Below are 20761 nucleotides of genomic sequence, written 5' to 3'. Positions count from 1 at the left end.
AATATGTATCTTTGAACGAGCACAGCTCTAGTCTTGAAGTTATTAAATGTGGCGTCCCTCAGGGTAGTATATTAGGACCTTTACTTTTCATCATTTACATAAATGATTTTTGTAGATCATCTGATATATTTTCTTTTATACTTTTTGCCGATGATTCAAATATTTTTTTCTCCCACCAAAATCCAATTACTCTTGTCGATACTGTTAATTCTGAATTAAAAAGAGTGACTCAATGGATAAGAGCCAATAAGTTATCACTGAATCTTCAGAAAACTAACTATATGTTATTCAGTAAGTCTATAGAAGTTTTACGCACAGATATCATCTTTGATGACGTTCACTTAGAGCGTGTATCTCATACAAAGTTTCTCGGTATTACAGTGGACGATAAACTTTCGTGGAAGCCTCATATTATTAATATTAGTAAAATAATTTCGCGTAATATTGGTATTATTAATAGACTTAAATCTCATATCCCGTTGTCTTCTTTGCTGACGTTGTATTTTTCATTAATATTACCTTATTTAAATTATGGAATCTTAGCATGGGGTAGTGCCCATCAAACTTTATTAGATAGATTATTGTTATTACAAAAAAAAAAAAAACACTTCGTATCATTTGTGGCGTTTCTCTATGTTCCCATGCAGATCCATTATTTGTTAGATATAAGATATTAAAAATCAAAGATTTGTTTTTCTTTCAGCTGGGATAGTTTATGTTTAATTATAACACAAATGCACTTCCCAGCATTTTTGATTCAATGTTTCCACGGAATCAATCTTTTCATAATTATCCCACCAGGCGATCAAATGAGTTTCATTTACCCCTTCTGAGAACGTTATTGGCTGAAAATACATTTATATACACTGGCCCTAGATTTTGGAATTCTTTAAGTTGTGATATAAAAAATTCTTTATCTTTGAATTCGTTTAAGCGTAAGTTAAATTTTTTTTTTGTTGAACTCATATTAAGATATATACGATTTATTACTTAGCTGGTCTTTACAGCCTAAGGGTTCATCGTCAATCATTGATTTCATCATTGTGTATTTTTACATTATCTTATTTGTATAAACATTGCTCGGCTGATCGAGCTGAAACACCTCAATTCCCTCTTCTGATCCCGATGTTCAGCGTGTTGGCTTTTCCTTTCATTTCCTTTTTCTTTCTCTCCTTTCTTTCCATTATTCTTTCTCTCCTTTCTTTCCATTATTCTTTTGTGTTTTATTACTGTCATGGTATACCCTACTGTAAAGTCATGTAATGTCTTGTGTTTCTACTGTCTTGTTCTCTCCTGTCTTTGTTAAAAAAAAGTTTAATGTATTTACAAGAATCCTTTGAGTGGTTCACAATTTACAAGCATGCTTTTCAGTGAACCTCTCAGTTCTTTCTCTTTTTTTTTCCTCCAAACATAACTTTGTATTTTGCCGGTATGCATGTATAATTTCGTATTTGTTAACCATTATCTACCATGTAAAGTCGAATACATGCCTATGTTATATCTTCTGATACATTTAGTGTTATGTTTGACGAAAATGAAACAAGGAATGAAATAAATGAAATGAAAAAAATTGAACTTTTAAGATTTATGGATATAATAAAAGTATCTCATCGAAAGAAAGACTGGCCATTCCATGTGTCTTGGTCGTATGGTCATTAAGTGGGCCATATCCATATAACTTTACGTCCCCTATAGTAGGTATACATTGCACGATCTCTATCCTCCTGGAATATTCACCCCATGCACACACACACACACGCACACACACAACGCACATCCTTCTTCAGAATTTATCTTATATGTTCTCCGAGTTCTCTTTATATACCCTACTTATGTTCTCTACAACTCAAAGATAATCAAAGAGTTTTTTTTTTATCACGTCGCTTTGACAATAAAAAATATAATCATATGAAAAGGTGTTCTTTTAAAAAAATCTGAAGTGTGTAGCATTTAACACAAAAATATATTTAATTCTATAGGATTATCAAGACATGAGGAAGTGATGCAATCGACCCAAGTTGTCGTTTTTCCCCCATTCTTTTCAAAATCTTAAAGAAAATTTAGTGGTGATAATGACTAAATTTTTAGGTTACCATGGAGACGAGTGAGGCCGGCCACCATCAATACAATGCATCACACTTCCGTGAAAAACATATATATTAGACCCTATAGAACTTTTGGAATGATATACATGCCCTATAGAAGTTTTGAAATGATAATGATATATTTCTTCGTTTAAGTCCTGCTGTGCTGTTTATTCCTCTATGTAACATTCTGTTTGCATAACTTACTTTTAACTCTATTATGCTTCTAATTTACGACATTCATTATGTGGGGAAATGGGAAAAAATCCGAGATCACAGTGTCCCCATATACTGCACAAAGCGTGTTCTCATCAATGAACTCATTTTCTTTACAGATGACGTACTTGCTGCAGTTTCGGACGATCGTTTACTGGCCGGTGGAGGTACGTTCTCGCTCTCAGCATCTCTTCCCTCCCTGATGTTGCACAGCACCGACCTCTCCTCTGTAACCACAGCCGACATCGATCTCAACTGGTATTTCTTTGCTCCAAACCCGACCGATTGGCTTAGGATCGACCTTATCAGCATGGACGCCGGCAGTGGCCCGCAAATTAATATCTATGACACGAACGACGAATTTGGGACTTGGGTCAGCATGACCAGAAGTCTTCCTCCGACCACTTCCACTACATGGTACTCTTACGGTGAACTGGTGTGGTTACATTATTGGGTCAGAAGTGTGCATACCCTCGGTACTGGCATGGTCGTCAACATTTCCCTTGCCGGTGAGCCTCAACAAAATAGTTTATTACTGCCAACTGCAGCTCTGAACTTAATTAGAACTTTTACTATACCCGTGCACTCTTACAGACTATCACGCACATGCTGAAAAAAAAAATATGTTCGCCTCCAGATTATTTTCTTTGCATATTTCCATTTGGTTAAGGCAACACTCTAAAAAATATATAAATAAAATAAATTGGGTCAGAACTGACTCGGAACTGGGTCCGTTGGGGTCACACACCGTTCCGAGTCAGAAATGACAAGGAATGGGGTCAGATATGACCCCATCCAGAGTCATGAATTGGGTCACGGTGACCCCATTCCGGGTCTTCATGACCAAATTCCAAGTCATTTTGACACGGAACGGTGTGTGACCCCAACGGACCGAGTTCCGGATCAGTTCTGACCCGGAATTTTTTTTTTTAGAGTGTTAACCACAGAGAGTTCTGCGGTGTTAACCACCTGAATTGGTGAAGCTTCGCTGATGATGCCTTTTTTTAAATTTTATTTTCACGATGCAATAAAGTTTTCTTGTATAAGATGCCGTTGAAGTTGAGATGATCATTTTTGTGTGTGTTCGTTTATTTGGGGGTGTCCCGAAAAAAAAAAAACATCCATGTTCTGCAGACAAAAAAAAAGTTGTAATAAATGTAAAAAAAAAAGAAGATAAACCAGGAAGAACAGAAATGACATTTATTTGCCTTAATTTCATGTTACCAAGAAGATTGCAGTGAGATGTTAACTAGCTGTCATTAGTAACAGCGTCAAAAGCTATTATTTGTTAACAATTAACTGATAAATTTGATTGATTAATTGATAGTAATTGATAAACAATTACTATATATCTTACCGAAATATGTATTTGCCTCAAAACAGACTCATTTACCCTAAGCGGCAATGAAACCGTCGTGCCCTCCTGCAACCCAGAAATAACTCTCGAGGAATCCCGATCACTGAAGGTCGCTACACCTTTTTTCGGCCATACGGTCTCTGACGTCAGATACCAGTGCACCATGAAATTCCGTAGCAACAGCGCGCAGCGCGCCAAACTCGAGTTCCTGGCCTACGACGACGATGGGGATATGACCGTGTACACTAGGGAAGGCGAAGAGACTATTATTCTTGCGACCACCGAAGGGGCAGTCATAGCCACGGATTATCAATTTCCAATGACGTCGATCTCACCGAACGAAGAGCTGACGGTCGATATTAGGAGCCGGAATGACCTAGAGACAGGAGTGTTAATGGAGGGAAGCGCAACAGGTAAGAGAACAAAAAAAAAAAAAAAAAAAAAAAAAAAAAACCCGGTCATTATTGCCTTCATATTGTATTGATTACATTGCTGACATATCCTGACTACACACAAACCACTCAACACACACACACACACACACTTATAAATCAATAACAAACATTCTTTGTCTTGCTTTCTTGTGGGCAATATATCCAATATCTCTTGAATGTTTGGTATGCCTTCATAAGAACTATTCATCCAAATACTTATACTATGAAAATAAAACAGGCTTTTGTTTAGTTAAGCGCTTCAAAACACTCATGTGAATATAATAATTATATATGTTGAAACTTGTCTGGTGTTCGTATGAGTCTGGCCTCCTATTGTTGTGAAACTTATTTGAAATGGCTGCATCCATACGACCACTTTAGATATCAATATGCGCGTGAATTTCAAAAGCATTCTGCTTGATTATGATATTCGTAAGTACTGAACTATTAACTGCATGACCTTATGTTGCCATTTGTTTTGTTTCGTTTGTTGCTGTTTTTTGTTATTCACAACACGTTATATAAGCTTCCTAGCTTTATTCTTATGTATTGAAAACAGTAAGTGAAGTAATCTTATGAACATGACTACCCCTTGTGTAAAGTTTCCATTTGATATAAAATCAAACATGTAATTAATCTTTGCTTATGAGAGGGAAAATTGCCAAATAGTACTATTTTATTTCATTTCATTTATTTCAACATTCTCATTAAAATGCAAAGAACAAAGGTAAAAACAGAAACATTGGCTTACAATGTACTATTAAGAAAAAAGATACAACGCGTATCGAGAAAAACAAAATGAAATTCAAAAAGAGAATGTGGAGGAGCCAGCTGAGGCCATTGGCCTATCTACGGCTGAGTTCCCACTTGGGATTTTATATAATCCCCAAGCCTACATTTTAAAATGCTCTTGAGAGAAAAGGGAGAATCTATGGCAGGAAAATGACTGATACTGCAGCAAATGAATAACTATTGATTTTGTGTTTGCCTTTATGCTTTCGTTTCTTTGTTTACTTTCCTTTCAGTGAAGTTGCTCGTGCAGAACAATGTAAAGAGTAAGCTCTCTTTGGGGGATTCCTATTCAATCTTCAGCAAAGAAATCTGTGAATTAGAACTTCGACTGTCTGTACGACAGTTCCGGTTCCGAATCTTGGGATTTCCCTGCCAATGTCATTGTTGTTGTTGGGGTTTTTTTTTGTGTGTGTGTGTCTTACAATTTCACGTTATAGAAGCATCATTTTATTTTTGCCAAATGAGCTTATGCATCGAAATATCTTGATTCATTTTGGGTTTTTTTTCGTGGAGTACGTGATGTGGCAACCGATTTCGCATTACTGCGCATCCATTTTCGGCAATGGTTATTCAAATTCGTCTTAACCTGTCGCCAGCTCATTCCGAATATCAAAATTCGTATATAGGCAAATAAGTTCCTGGAAGGAGCTTTCAAAGTAAAACTTTACTTGTACTACACTACTTGTAGTCTATTTCAAATTGAATGTTAAAAACGTCTATATGATATTGACACATGAAGAAGAAAATAGTCATTATGTCGATTCATGATTTTTAAAAAAAAATATAACTATCAAAACGAAAATAAAGACGCAAAATGAAGAGAGCAAACACATTACGATGATCATGATGAGAATAATGATTCATTTTGAAGGTCAAGGAAGATGTTGAATGAAGTAAGAAAGATGTTTAAATGCAGCAAAAAAAAAAACAACAACAACAACAACCATTCACTTCTGTATAGTGACAATCCTGAATAATGATTACTCAATAGTATTGCATTTCTTTGATGCATCTGATACAGATGCGCTTCTTTCCTCATTCAAATAATAATAGTCACTATACGTCACATTTCCCGTTTCCTTTTCGTGTAAACTCGAAGGGCAATTTTTACCAGACAGTGTGCCAATCCCATCCCTCGGCATCTCGGCCACCCTAAAGGACAGCTCGACCACGGCAGTGCTCACCACACCTGGTTACCCCTCGCTACCAACGGGACGGTTCAATGTGAAATGGATCATAGACAACGTCGACACTCACGCAGACATCCAGCTGGTGTTCGTCGATTTCAACATCAGAGATCAGGACGAACTGATCGTCTCCATCATGGAGTCGACGAATCCAGTATGGCAAGGAGGGGGATCAACATTACCGGCAAATATCGTGGAAAATACCCGTCGTATGACCATAGAACTTGATTCAAATAGTGGAACAGCTTTAAGAGGAATACATTTCAATGCAACGAGCGTATTACGTAAGTTTCCAAAAGTTTCCAAAAGATGCCAGAAATGTCACATTATCAATGTGGATTTCACAAAGTTGCCTTTTTCTGTTCCCAACTTATTCTTGTTTTCACACTTTTCACAAGTTAGCATGACTTCATATGCTTCTTTGGCAACAGTAAACATAGAACTGGGGCAACCAGTCGTTCACTAATTTCCATAAAAACTTGAAAAATATCCATCATTACAAACCATTGAATAGTCTTGTTCTAGCAATAGTAAAATTATTAATAGTAATACTTGCTTGTTTCCTATTCTTCGGATACATTTGGAGTCCCGAGTAGTTACAGAACAGAGGATTTCATTCTAATGGGTTATACAGCTTGTAAAACGTGTATACCATAACAACCTATCGCTATAGCCACCACACGTGAACCCTCATTATCTTTCTTTGTAGGTATTATTGCATTGAATCATAATTTTATCATTATACTCTTCCGTTTAAATCAAACATTAACCTTCTACAGGTACTGTAAGTTGCATAATTGGACTCTAATGGTACGTTAACCCTGTTCCCGGCGACATCTGCAGTCCCATTCGCTCAAAACGTAGTGCGCCGTGGGTAAATGGGATATTTTCCTGTTTTTCCTCCTTCATGTCCTTCGTATTCTAGTCTTGTTCGTACCAGTCGTAGCTATCTGACGCATGCTCTCACGGCGTCCGGTAAAGCAAAGCTAGACTGCATAACATTTTCGGTCGCTTTCCACCGCCAAGTTTTGTTACGGCCTATAACGTGCCGTCGCGTTTGGTTGTGTTAACCCCTTATATCACGGCCTACAAGGTTTTTTGTTAGCGCCGGGCTGCCGTAGCATTTTTTTTTTTGACAGTGTAAAAATCTGACATGGCATCCACGGCAATCACGAACTGGGGTTTGCCTATTCCGTCACTTGTCCATACCACCGCGTTGTCTTCGAAAGGTCCATCCCGTTCTGTCCATGGATTGTCCATGCTCAAATGTATGGAACGAAAGCGGTGTCATCTGTACTGACTACTTGAGTGTTAAAATGATTCTTTTATTTTTTACGTGCCATTGCTATGAACATTGCTTTGCAAACGTATGTATTCAATGGGAAATATCAGCACACATTATCGTGGCAAATTCTGCTTACTGCATAGAAAAATTACCTCTGCCAAAGGCAAAAGGTATAGTGTAAACGATTGTGTTACCACTAATTGCTGACGGAATCATACCTCTCTGGCACTCTGTGGGGCCTTTTTTTTTTTTTTTTTTTTTTTTTAAATCTAGTGACCTCGCACTGTAAACGTTGTCCTTATTAATTTTATAGCACGGTTTTTTTTTTTCCATTATTGTAAAATCTACTTTTCCAACTCATGTTTCATGAAGGTAGGTTGAGCTATTACAGATAACAGTACTCATTATCGTGATTACTCTTCATCAACTACTACAGAAGTGTGGACTGATATCTTTTATTTCGCTATGTACATAAGTAACGCAGCCATTGGTTGAAAGAAGAAGTTGGGTGCGAGAAAATGTGTGTACCAGCCATATTCATGCCGCTGATACTTGTATTTTGTACATCATGAGGTGTCACACAGAAAATGACACGTTCACAAGACTGAGGTAATTTTAAGAGCATTGTTCTGTGCCACAAAGCAAGACAACTTCCTACGCAAGAAAGGACAACAATGCATGGCGACTGCATGATTTTGTAAACCTCCTTGATTCGGGGAATTTGCGACTTTGCTCTCTAATGTGATCAAGTATAATAATAGTATATCCGCGACCTTTAGCGGATATCTTGGCGATTATTCTGATCTTTATAATGGAAACAATTTGCAAAGCACGTTAAGATGCAATCACCTATAGACTAGTTGTATCCCGATGGTGGAAAATAAAATTGCTTCGACAGTGTGCGAAATTGGAAATACACAGATTAAAGAAAAATGTTGGCCGAGCTACAGAGACGGAAGTTGTACATAAAATAATTTTGCTCTTCTGGTGCACTCCATAGTAGGGAGGCTCTCCCAAATAATTGTTTTGATGAATTTTTCATAGCAGGTTTTGAATGTAAACTTACAAGAAAACAAAAGTAAGTGTGTGACACAAATAGGATTTTTTTTTTGTAGCCAATATAATTATGGAAAGAGGGATAGTCACAGCCAAAGTCATTCCATTTCTTAATTTTAGATATCAATTCCCAATACCAGTTTGAAAGGAGCAAACACTCGAATCCTGCATAACCGGAAAGATATTTTGCTTCATATCTTCTTCTTTTTTATTTTCTTGCATATACTGTATATATATATATATATATCTGTCATAATATACAATTGTGTGTGTTGATCATGTGCTTCCTTTTTACGCAGGTTCTGCTAGTTGCGCTGATGCACCTTGTCAAAATGGAGCAACTTGTCAGGATGTTGCTCCCGGTGTGATTAATTGCAGTTGCCCTGCGGGGTATGAAGGAGACACATGCAGCTTTTGTAAGTGTAATGTAAAGCTTGTTATCACCTTATCTATCACAACTATCATAAATTTGCTTCTGTGGAGTAGCTTTTTCTTCTGTTTAGCTCGTATCACCATGTCTCTAGACCAAATAGACTCACATCTCACACTTGATTAACAGCGTGAATGATTATGGGTAGGAAGAATGACTTGCACATTTTAGAGCAGCCTCTTGTTCATGATATTCGATTCCATATTTTGGGGTTTTGTTTAGAGTGCTCAAACTTAAATTTGAATTCATTATCTTTTTAAGTAAAGTGAGAAATCTGATGAATATTCTTTTCAAATGTTTGGTTTCATACTTTTGCATTTTGTCATTCATTGTTCCATCTATTTACCATTCTGAATTTGAGAATTCATTTACTTTCTGTTCTCATGATATCAATACAAGAGTTGCATCTTCTAAAACGCCTCCCTTAAAGGGGCATTCCAGACGATTTTCATAATTTCACATCATGTAGTACATAAATCTACAAATTCATGTACTAATTTGTGGAATTTATTATGGTGCTTCTTTTGTTCCGCTTCCCCAACTCATGCATTCTTAATTGTGACTCTGCCACGTCATCATCTTTGTTCATTCCAGTTTGTTCTAAATTTTGAAGATATTCCTATTCTTCACCCCAACTATCATATATTCTGAAACTCTGTCATCAGTATAATTAATCTATAGTTGTTCTCCTTTAGTAGGACTCCTTTAACCTCCTTTGAGCATAATGAATAATCTAAAGCAACAAAACTGCATAAAGATACTTCATGAGGTTGTCCCAGATTGAGCATGCTGAGTAGTGATGTAAAATTTACGAAGATGTAACTCTTTTATCTAAGTGACAGTGAGGTGAAGGTATTCATGAATAAAAACTTTTTTCTTTATTTTTCTCTTTCTAAAGAAAACTTTTCATTGTGTGTACGTTTATCATTTTAGTGCAAGATGCATGTTTGTCAGAGCCGTGTCAAAATGGCGCAACATGCATCGCGTTCGAGACGGGATATAGGTGCACTTGTGTTGACGGCTACACCGGGCATGACTGCGACTCAGGTACTGTACGCTAATCTTGTGCTTATTAAAATGAATGTATTTCCAATATCAGTGACTTCAGTTACCTCGGTTAGAGACGCATTTGATTTCAGAGCTTGTGATGAGTAGAGGGATCGTCCAGTTTCTTTGCAGAACAATACATTCCGCTTCTAGAGAGTCAACAGACTTATTCAAACGTAGTAAATTTATCTCCGTATGCAGTAAACGTCGAACGTAGTAAAATTTATCAGCAACACCAGTTCCGTCATTTAGATACTATAACTTTACTTGTAATTACCTTCGAAAGAAATGTTAAGCTCAAGTGCTCACATGACTACGCTCTTTGGAAACAGTAATATTTCTGACTGGCATAATTTCGAAGCTACAAAAATTGTGCCATAAATATTTTTACCACAAATATAAAAACAATCTTACTTGTTCAAGAACAGCAAAATATACGTGAAATTCGAAAAAAAAAAAACAATCTGGATGTTGTTTCAAAGATTCATTATCTGTGTGTGCGTGTGCTTGTGTGTGTGCGTTTATCCATTGTTGAACAGATATCAATGAGTGTGAAACGGACGTCTGTCAAAATGGTGGCACTTGTACCAACCTGGATGGGGGATACAGCTGCTCTTGCCCACAGGGACTCTCCGGCGATACCTGCGAAACTGGTATGACACAAGAGACAAAAACGAAAATGTTAGCATAGAACTATGATTATGCTTCAGCACATGTTCAGGAGATGAATTTGCTGTCTGTAAAGTCGAAGAGACTTCGACTGTCTTTTCATATCTCCCACAGACACTTAAGATGCTTCAATAAAGATTCTAGTAGCTGATTCCAACAACATCTATGCGTATTGACCAGGAAGTAAATTGGAAATATTTTACTAGGGCAGAAATCCTTTGCAATGTAATTTCTATATTATTCAGAGAAAAATATATTCTAACATGGCAGCCATTATCATTTAGGCCTATATATATACAGGCAACACAAAGTTAAAAAGTCATCTATTCATCATTTATTCGGTAATTTATCTATGTGGAATTGCTCATTTAACATGCATATATAACACATCTACCTACGTGAAATGGCCTCTACCAACCCTTATCCCACCCCGAAGATCGATCCTGCTTTATCCATTATTACTATTACAATGGTTTTAAAGATTGCGGCTTGAAAGTGTTTTGTTTTGCACCCTATGTTAGTGGATTTCCATCGATATCTATGCCTTAAATATTGGTAAACAATCCATCTTTATTAGAATTAATACCAGGAAATAAAAAAAGATGATAATTATTTCTTCCCATCATACTCCAAAAGCCAATTCTGCTGGCATTAAGGAAGACAGAAACTTGGCATAGGGAAAATTCAAACACATTTGGGGAAAAATAGATTTCTTCACCATTCATTTTGCGCTCGATTAGTCAACTTAATATTTTCCCTGCCTTTTTTTTTTCTTTACTTTCATCTTTTTTTTTCTATTGAAGACATCGACGAATGTGCTACAATCACCTGTCGAAACGGTGGTACATGTAGGAACTCTTTTGGGAGCTTTACCTGCTTTTGTGTTTCTGGATTCATTGGTACCTTCTGCGAGGAAGGTAATTACATCTCAGTGAATTTTTGCTGTATAGAATTCGATGCCAACTTCTTCTATTTAGATTGGTATAATATGCATAAAAATGATATTATATAGTATCCAAAACTGAAATAATTTAATTGTGAAATCAAACCGAAAGGTATATAAAAATCGAGTTCTTAATTAATATCACTGGTATAAAATGCAATAAGGATGACAGAGCTACCATCAAAGATACTGATTCTATGAGTTGATTGACTAGGTTTGTAACCTGCATAACTTGGTTCAACTTTGATGCGCCAATATACTCCTAGAAAATCTACCAAATCAAACACACATTCATACCAAACTAGGAAAAGAAATCTCTCCCTGTCCCTCTTTTTATCTATCTTTTTGTCTGCCTGTCTATATGTATAGACTGTCTATCTTTCTTTCTGTTAAATGATTAGATGTAGACGAATGTGATACCGATATCTGTGAGAATGGGGGAACATGTAACAACACAAAAGGAAGCTACATGTGTTTATGCCCCAAGGAGTATCAAGGAGATAACTGCGGAAATGGTACGTACTTCATGCGAGTGGGAAACTCCCATAATATAGTCATAAAAGTATAATTGGGCGTGTAGTATGCATACATAATTAAAATGGGATGCCTTTGTTTGGTCTTTTGAAAACCACCAGAGTAAATAGTGACAATTTCTACTGAATTCGAAGAATACCGTTCTAGATAGTCCTTTATAGACTGAGAAGAGAGAGGAGGATATGACGTCGAACAATCGCCAAATAAGCAAATTGTATGATTCGTGGGGGATGTTCGACAACTGGATAAGAGGAAACAACTACAAATCACAATTAATTGTAATAAATACTATTTGTTGTGAAGGCAATAAAATGAGGCTGACTTTAAAGATCAAGAAAAAAATAAACACAAGACTAATAAGATGTCAATCAAAATTCATGAAAGTTGGTCCATTAAGGACCACAAGTGCACGCTGCACCTTATACGTAGTGTTGCTGTATAGCGATGTTGCATCCATTATGAATAAATTCCTTGGACTATTTCTACAGACGTCAACGAATGTGAGACACCCATCTGCCAACACGATGGTCAATGTATAAATTTTATTGGAAATTTTACCTGTAATTGTACCTCGACGGGATTCGAAGGACGGCTCTGTCAGGAAGGTATGGTCAATGATGATATTGTCGCGTTTCTTTCTTTTGTATTACATGTGTTCTGTCATCGAATATTTCTCTTATTTTTGAATGTCTATCAATTCAATACAATGAGTTCGTTCATCATTCTGTTGTTGTTGTTTTTTTTTCTTACACATGTGCCCATAACCATCAAACCTTTAACCAAAACTTTTTGGAGCCAACTTATTGATACACACAGTTTTCGAAGTAAAGGGGAAATTTGTGACTCGGGTAGAAATCCTTTACAATGTAATTGCGAAAATGTTTAGGGGAAAAATTATCCTATTATAGCGCCATAAATCAATGGTTTATGCACAGATTATCACACGAAGTCAAGAAGTTACCTACAGCTATTCATTATATATTCGGTGATTTAATGCATAACACGTCTACCTAGCTTAAATGCCTTCTACCAACCCTTATTCCACTCGAAGATCGATCATTCTTTATCCATCATTACTATTATTACAGATTGCGGCTTGAAAGTATTTGAGGGCGCACTGCACTAGTATGTTAGTGGCGGTCCATTGATATCTATGACTAAAATATTGGTAAACAATCCATCTTAATCACAATTTAATAACAGGATTTTTTTTTAAAGATGATATTTCTTCCCATACCCTAAAAGGCAATTCAGCTGGCATTGAGGAAGCCAGAAACACGGTATAGGAAGGATTCAAATGCATTATTGGCTGTTTGGGAGAAAATAGTTTGCGTTGCAGCTCCTCTTCACCGTCCATTTTGCGCTCAAATAGCTAACCTAAAATTTTCCCTGTCTTTTTTTACTTTCATCTTTTTTTTTTCCAGATATCGACGAATGTGCTACAATCACCTGTCAAAACGGTGGTACATGTAGCAACTCTTTTGGGAATTTTACCTGCTTTTGTGTTCAAGGATTCATTGGTACCGTCTGCGAGGAAGGTAATGACATCCCAGTGAATTTTTGCTGTACAGTGTATGAAATTCGATGCCAACTTCTTCGATTTGAATTGGTATAATGTGCGTACAAAATGATACTGGTATCCAAAACTGAAAAATTCAATATATGCCATTTGTATATCTTTAATTGTGAAATCAAACGAAAGGTATATATAAATTGATTTCTTAAATGATATCACTGGTATAAATTCAATAAAGATGTGGCATAGTGGATAAGACTCCCCTCTGCCCCAAGGAGTTCCAAGGGGATAACTGCGAAAATGGTACGTACTTCATCCCTGTTCATGCAAGTGGGAAACTTCCTATTATAGTCACAAAAGTATAATCATACCCATCAGGACCTATGATATGCACTCATTATCATGTTTGAATGTCTTTGTCTGGTCCTGAAATTTTGAAAACCGCCAGAGTAAATAGTGTCAATTGCTATATGATACTGAATTCGAGGACTGGTATATACTTCATGCCATCCCTATAGTCACAAAAATATAACGACAATAGGACCTATATGATATGGATTCATAATCATGTCTGAATGTCTTTGTCTAGTTCTGAATTTTAAAAACCGCCAATGTAATCAATGTCTAGTGCTATATATACTGAATTCGAAGAATGTTTATATAATACTGAATGATATACATAAGTATGGATCGGTGATTGGCCGTAAAGTGCAATCACGTGACCAATGCAGCGAACTTCGAAATCGTTCTGATTATTACGAGCAGTGATGTCTCGGTAGGAAAATTTTATTCCAGAATTTGACTGGTTGTCGATGGGACTAGAATGAAATAATATTTTATTTTTGTAGGCTATTAACAAAAACTGCCTTGTCTACTGCTGTAAGTCTAAGTCCTGAAAGTCCCTTAATAAGAGTTATATTTTTCCCACGAGACGATTATATAGTAATCTCTCGGGGAAAATGTTACTCCGGTAGGGATTTCATTGAATTTAATACACCACTCAAAAAACCCAGAGAAAAAGGACCACCCCCTTCTTTCAGGCACACAAGTTGGAAAGGCTCTCCAACCAAAGTGAAGCTCCTTGCTAAAACCTTGCAATCTGTATGCAATCTACCCTTTGATCAAAGGGTAATTGAACCATTCATCTATTACTTTTATTATTATTATTATTATTATTGTGATTGTTATTATTAGTATAATCACTATTATCATGAATCTATTGAAAAACAAACATGACACACAAATTGCAATACAAAGACAGAAAAATGATGTACAGATTAGGAGGAATTGGGGAATGAAGTAGCATGTGGATGAGGGCTCACGAGAGTAAAGTGCTTTTGTATACGTGCAATTCTTATTGCACAAAAATGTAAGTAAAACAAACAAAGCACACGCACGCACGCTTATGTATTTGTATGTCTGGATAGATCGATAGTGAATAAATGAATAAATAAATAAATAAATAAATAAATAAATAAATAAATAAATAAATAAATAAATAAATCCACATAGACAAACAAAGATTAATGCTTAATAAATAAAAAATAAATTTTGTTCTTTTGTAATAATTCCAGATGTAAATGAATGTGATGACAATGTGTGTCTAAACGGAGGGATATGCACCAACACGGTAGGCAGCTTTTCCTGCCAATGTGCGTATGGATATGCTGGTGACACGTGCCATTATCAAGGTAAGCAAACTGTGGCTATCACAATCCTACTTGTCATAATGTAACTCATTCCCCCCTTTTTTTGTGGTAGTTTGGGGAAGTACATAGTTCAGAATGCATTGCAACAATGCTATACTGCAATGAGTGCTCCAATGTATTATGTAACAGGTGGAGTTTTCTCACCACATCACTCTCTATCAATATAATTTTTATAAGCCCCATGTATATAACATGTAAAATGTATATGATATGTATCCTCACATATATAATGTATTTGATATGTATGTATATTTATATACAGCCATATGTACGTGCATATATACATATGTATATATATACAGAGAGCGAGAGAGAGAGAGAGAGAGAGAGAGTGATAGATGTGTGTGGTGAGTCTATAATGTGAATGATCAATTAGAATGTATCATCTATCCTTGATGAAGTTTGAAGATGAGATGATTTTCTCACCTATTGTATTTCCAATAAATCCATGATGAAAAGCTAAATCTGAACCCAAACTTATGAGAAAGATATTTTAGTTTTTTTTTCATTTTTTTGTATAATTTCAATGATATATTGTGTATGAATTGTCGCATTTTCTTGCGAGATCATCAGAAATCACTTCAATGAAATATTAAATAGCGTACAATTCTAAAAGGATTTTGAATTCTATTTGATGAAAATTGGTTTTGAAATGGCTGATACATCCAAAACCAAGTTGTGTTCTTTTTTTTTTATATCTCAGCCATGTCATAACCGATTCTCATCAATAAAACTTTTAATTCCTCTTAGAATTGTGTGCTCTTTGATATTTCATATAAGTGATTTATAACTATATAGAAGTTAAAATCTGAATCTGCATCTCAACCAAAGCTATCGTACCATCCCTTTAAAGGTCCTTGTTTGGAGCGTATGAATATGAGCCGAAGTATCCTGACAACTGGTTCTGTTAAGATTGCCTATTTTTGTTTATAGTTAAAGGACTCCTCGTAAACATTACATATTATTATCCAGATACATTATTATTGGTTAAACTTGCTGACCCACTAAATCGGACTTTCATGAATAGCAATCACACAAAAAAAACTCTGATAATCACAGAACTTTCAAAAACTGTGAAGCTTTCTCATCATTACTGAATGACAGAATGATGCAACATCTTCTTTTCCTGTTCGTTTCTACGAAACCGTTGACTAACAGATATTAACGAATGCGACATGGGCATATTGTGTCTGAACGGAGCCACCTGTATCAACTACATTGGAACATTCACATGTCCCAATGGGACATTTGGACATCATAGGACCTTCACATGTCCCAATGGTCGGTGAGTTGGCTCAGTCGGTAGCGCGTCTGCCTCACGACCCTATGGGCCCGGGTTCGAACCCGAGTTTGGACTGAGCATTGTTGTGTGTAAGCATACCGTCCCCTCTAGCAAGAGACACGAAACACTCTGTCCCTCGGATAGGAAATAAAATGGAGGTCCCGTGTATGAGAGAGTAACAACTCATGCACGTAAAAGATCCCACTTCATTCATTCATCGCAAAGAGCAGGGTGTTTAACCCGCTGAAGTGGTCCCACCTCACATCCAACTGGACCCCATGGGAGACCAGCTTAACGTAGCTGAATATGGGCTATCCAGCCATCTTCTCAGATGGAAATGAACAAACATGTATATGTGCTGCAGGATAAACAGGACTTAACTGAGGACAAGGAGGTAATGCAATCTTGCGTTTGTGATCATAACGACAGTCGGAAAGCATTGCATAATTTGCATAAGGCACACCTGAAATTAGATTACCCCTCAAATTGTGACCGTGCATCACAACCCCCCCCCCCCCCCAAAAAAAAAAAAAAAAAAAAATGTCGCACATAATGATTTTGTGGGAGGTCTGAAAATAGGTGAAATGAGTCAACTTAGCCAATCTTGGGTTTTTCGTATTTTCTGAAAGAGCATGTCTTCTTCTTCATTATGCTAAAGTTTGGGAACATAAAATGAAAAGCACATTGTGTTTTTAACAGTTTTTCTAAGAACACTTAAAAAAATTATGTGATTAGATGATGTGTTTTAGAGTCAATTTTTCATTTATAACAAACCCTATACATACTCTTCACTTTCAACTCTAATAATTTTAGAAAGGATGCTGCTACTGCTTTAAAAGTTAGGATTAATCATGGACAGAATGTGTTAATTGAGCATGATCACTTTCAATTTAATCTGATCATCTCTTCATTTCTGTTGCTCCCGTGGTTCACATCATGTTTCTTGTTCAATTCACTGCTAAGCTATAGCAGGGCATGGTAAAGATTAAAAACTTGAAGGTTGAATGGACCCTGTACTTTACAGCCTCTTTTCTCAGTTTACCCTTTTCCAGTGCGTGGTTTCTTTCCAAAAATTAGACAGGTTAGGACAGTCCATTTGAGTTACACATCATTTTGAAGCTTAAAGTCTGCTCTTTCAGAATCTCCTCTTAACTAAAAACCCTTTTCTGGCGACTTTTTCTTTGGTTTTGAGACGAAGTGTCACATTTACACTATAATACAGAGAATTCAAAATACAGCTGCTACGCTTACAGCTGCTACGCTTGTGTCCCTTTAATACAAAAAGATCTGACCACATTACTGTAATTCACCGATTCCTCCATTGGCTCAACACATATTAATGTGTTACCCTTAATATCATTTTCATGGTTTATCAGATTCTCTTCGCTCCTCCACTTCAACCCGATCTCTCCGTTCTTCGTCTGTACTTAGCAATTTTCTGTCATTTTCTGCCATTGCCCATCTCTTTCGAACAAACTCCCTTTTCATATTCAAAAAGATGAAAGTGTACGCAAGTATAAATTATTGCTTAAAATTCATCTATGAGATTAATTGTAATACTTTTGGTTTTATATATATGTGTATATGTATATATATATATATATATCCGGCAAAAAAAAAAAAAAGAGAAAGTAAACACCTTTTCAGGTTTATCTAAAAATGGTGTTAATATACCATGTTAAAGGTAATTTAATTACCTATCAACTTAGAAAGTCAATGAGAATGTTAGCTTTACGCATGAGTGAACACATTCGTTTTTCTCTTCCTAGGCGCAAAAGTAAAAATTGCAAAATTGACAAGTTGTTATTCAAGCGCATTTGCTCTTCCATATAATAATGAGAACAAAAGACAAATTCAACACAATAGAAATCCAAATAAATTTGCAAAAAAAAAATATGATCAAAATTATATCTATGTAACCCTCCAAAAATAATAAAAGAGAAAAATTATGGAGGAAAATGAAGAATCTTCTGTCAAATCCGCAGTCAAAAGACATAAGATAAAATTATGGTAACAAATAAAGTTAAATTTGAAACGTTATTCCAAATTAAGAAAATTTGAAATAATATTTGGTTCTTGAGTTTGTCTCTTGCATTCTTGAATTCCTTAATTAAAAGGTAAAATGAAGGAATTCTGTTGATTTTATTACCTTTACAACTTACTACCCCAATGTCATTTAAAGTTTGAATTGACGGAAAATGCTTATGTTCCACCTTCAGTTTCCCCACTATGTTTTTGTTTTGAATATAAAGGGAATCTCAGGAACGGAAACTTATTTCTGCTGTTTTATCTATGTCCAATTCTGCAATTTTTACTTTTCTGCCTTTAAAGACAAAAACGAATGTGTTCACTCATCGAAAAGGTTGATAGCCAATTAAACAATCTTTGATATGGTATATGACACACTGATTTTTATCAAAACCTCTTATGAAAAATATTAACTGGTAAATTGTTTACTGTCTTTTTTTTTTTTTTTTTTTGCTAAGTGTGTACAGTGTATATATATGTACAAGGCGTATAAAAAAACGCAACAAGATTTGATTTCAAATTTGTGAAGATTGTTTTAGGCTTTACACCAAAGTGAGTAGCAACATCTTAAAACCACATATCTCCTCTTTCTAATGATATCTTATTTATTCATACACGGTCATGGATGGCTGAGTAATCATTCTCTCTCGACAATGGGTCAAATTGGACTTGGGACCAAGTTTAGACACTGCAAGAATCAATGCACCTATTAGAAATTAACTTAACAAAATGGAATAATGGAATTGATAATCGCAACTTACCATTGTCTTCTTTCGGATGTCTCTTTTTAACATTACATCCCATGCCTCTCGACATGGCCACCTTTCCTTTCCACACAGAGATTAGCTCTTTTCTCCATCTCACGCACAGCCCTGCAAATCATTGGGGCTTGGTGGCGTAGAGCTTCAAACTCATCAGTGTTTTTCTTGGTCTCAGAGTTGCAATGTCAGGTGGAGGGGTAATGAACACTTTGCTCTTAAGATAGCTCCAAAGAAAAAAGTCACAATAAGTCGGATCCAGAGATCGTGGTGGCCACTCCACATCATGATACAAGGCAATCACCCGATTTCTAAATACCTCAATCTGTTTCTTACTGCAACTAGTCGATGGGCTGGTGCGCCATCCTGTGCTCACCATAGGTGTCTGAACACACCCCTTTGTTGCACAGGAAAATTTTCCATTCATTCAGGAACCACATGCTCATTTAAAATTTGTAAGTATCCATTTCCGTTCATGTTGTTTCCAAAGAAGAAGGGCCCTAGGAGCAAACCGTTTCCACAAAGTTCAGCCCAGACATTCAGCTTTCCAAAAGTAAAAAAACAAAAAAGAATTGAAAAGGATTTATGCTGGTCTTACTAACTGAAACTTGGTCCCAAGTCTAATTTGACCCATTGTCCAAAAAGAATGATTACTCAGCCATCCATGACCGTGTAAGAATGAATAAGATAATATATATTATCATTGGAAAGATGAGATATGTGGCTGTAAAATGTTGCTACTCACTTTGGTGTATATTTAACACAATCTTCACAAATTCGAAATTAAATCTTGTTGCGTTTTTTTTTTATACGCACTGTTTATATGTATATATATTATGCTGTACTTGATTTAGGTTCTTGTTTCGTATGAATGAATGAGCTTACTATTGAGGGCTAGTGTTATTCATTGTTATCATTATCATTATCATTCTTATTGCCACATGAAATGTCGATGGCTTTGTGGCCAGGTGGTGCTGAGAGGATGAAACAGAAGATAACTTACTAAAGAAAATGATATAGAGAAGTTATCAGATCGAGGCCAAGACGTTTAATTTCGCGTACACAAATAGTCATATCATTCCATATCTTTGTAATTGCTTCCATGTAATTTTCTGGGGATCTACCCCCACTATACAGCGTGTCCCAGAAAAAAACGAAACCGACTTTCATTGCAATTCTTTGCAATCATAATCATATATTTGCTTTATGAGATGAACATGATTGGAAAGATATACTTCTCTTCTTTCATTTAATGCAAAACTCATCGTTCATAATTCATGCATGACTGAGTTAGAACAATAGACAGTAATGCTACTAAATTTTCATTTGCACGAGCAAATGACAACTTTGAATGAGTTTTTCAGACTTTTTCGGCAATCTTTTGCAAAAAAAATAAAACCTAGCCTTGATATTCATTATTTTTCCTTTCATATG

At 36.0% G+C, this 20761-nt stretch overlaps 1 protein-coding gene across 1 annotated transcript in view; it reads left to right on the top strand.

Moving 5' to 3' along the window:
* The window catches only part of LOC140243494 (uncharacterized), a 71598-nt gene that overhangs the window by 37963 nt on the left and 12874 nt on the right, over window positions 1-20761 (top strand). Inside the window, 12 exon segments of the mRNA XM_072323166.1 lie at window positions 2420-2809; window positions 3684-4070; window positions 5983-6354; window positions 8711-8827; window positions 9775-9888; window positions 10428-10541; window positions 11361-11474; window positions 11902-12015; window positions 12523-12639; window positions 15125-15241; window positions 16418-16490; window positions 16889-16910. Coding sequence (XP_072179267.1) covers window positions 2420-2809; window positions 3684-4070; window positions 5983-6354; window positions 8711-8827; window positions 9775-9888; window positions 10428-10541; window positions 11361-11474; window positions 11902-12015; window positions 12523-12639; window positions 15125-15241; window positions 16418-16490; window positions 16889-16910 — 2051 coding nt within the window.

Source organism: Diadema setosum, chromosome 2, assembly GCF_964275005.1.
Source record: "Diadema setosum chromosome 2, eeDiaSeto1, whole genome shotgun sequence".
In the NCBI taxonomy this organism is placed as follows: Eukaryota; Metazoa; Echinodermata; class Echinoidea; order Diadematoida; family Diadematidae; genus Diadema; species Diadema setosum.
The sequence above is the reverse complement of the archived record's forward strand: the minus strand, read 5'-3'. Positions and strand labels throughout refer to the sequence as shown.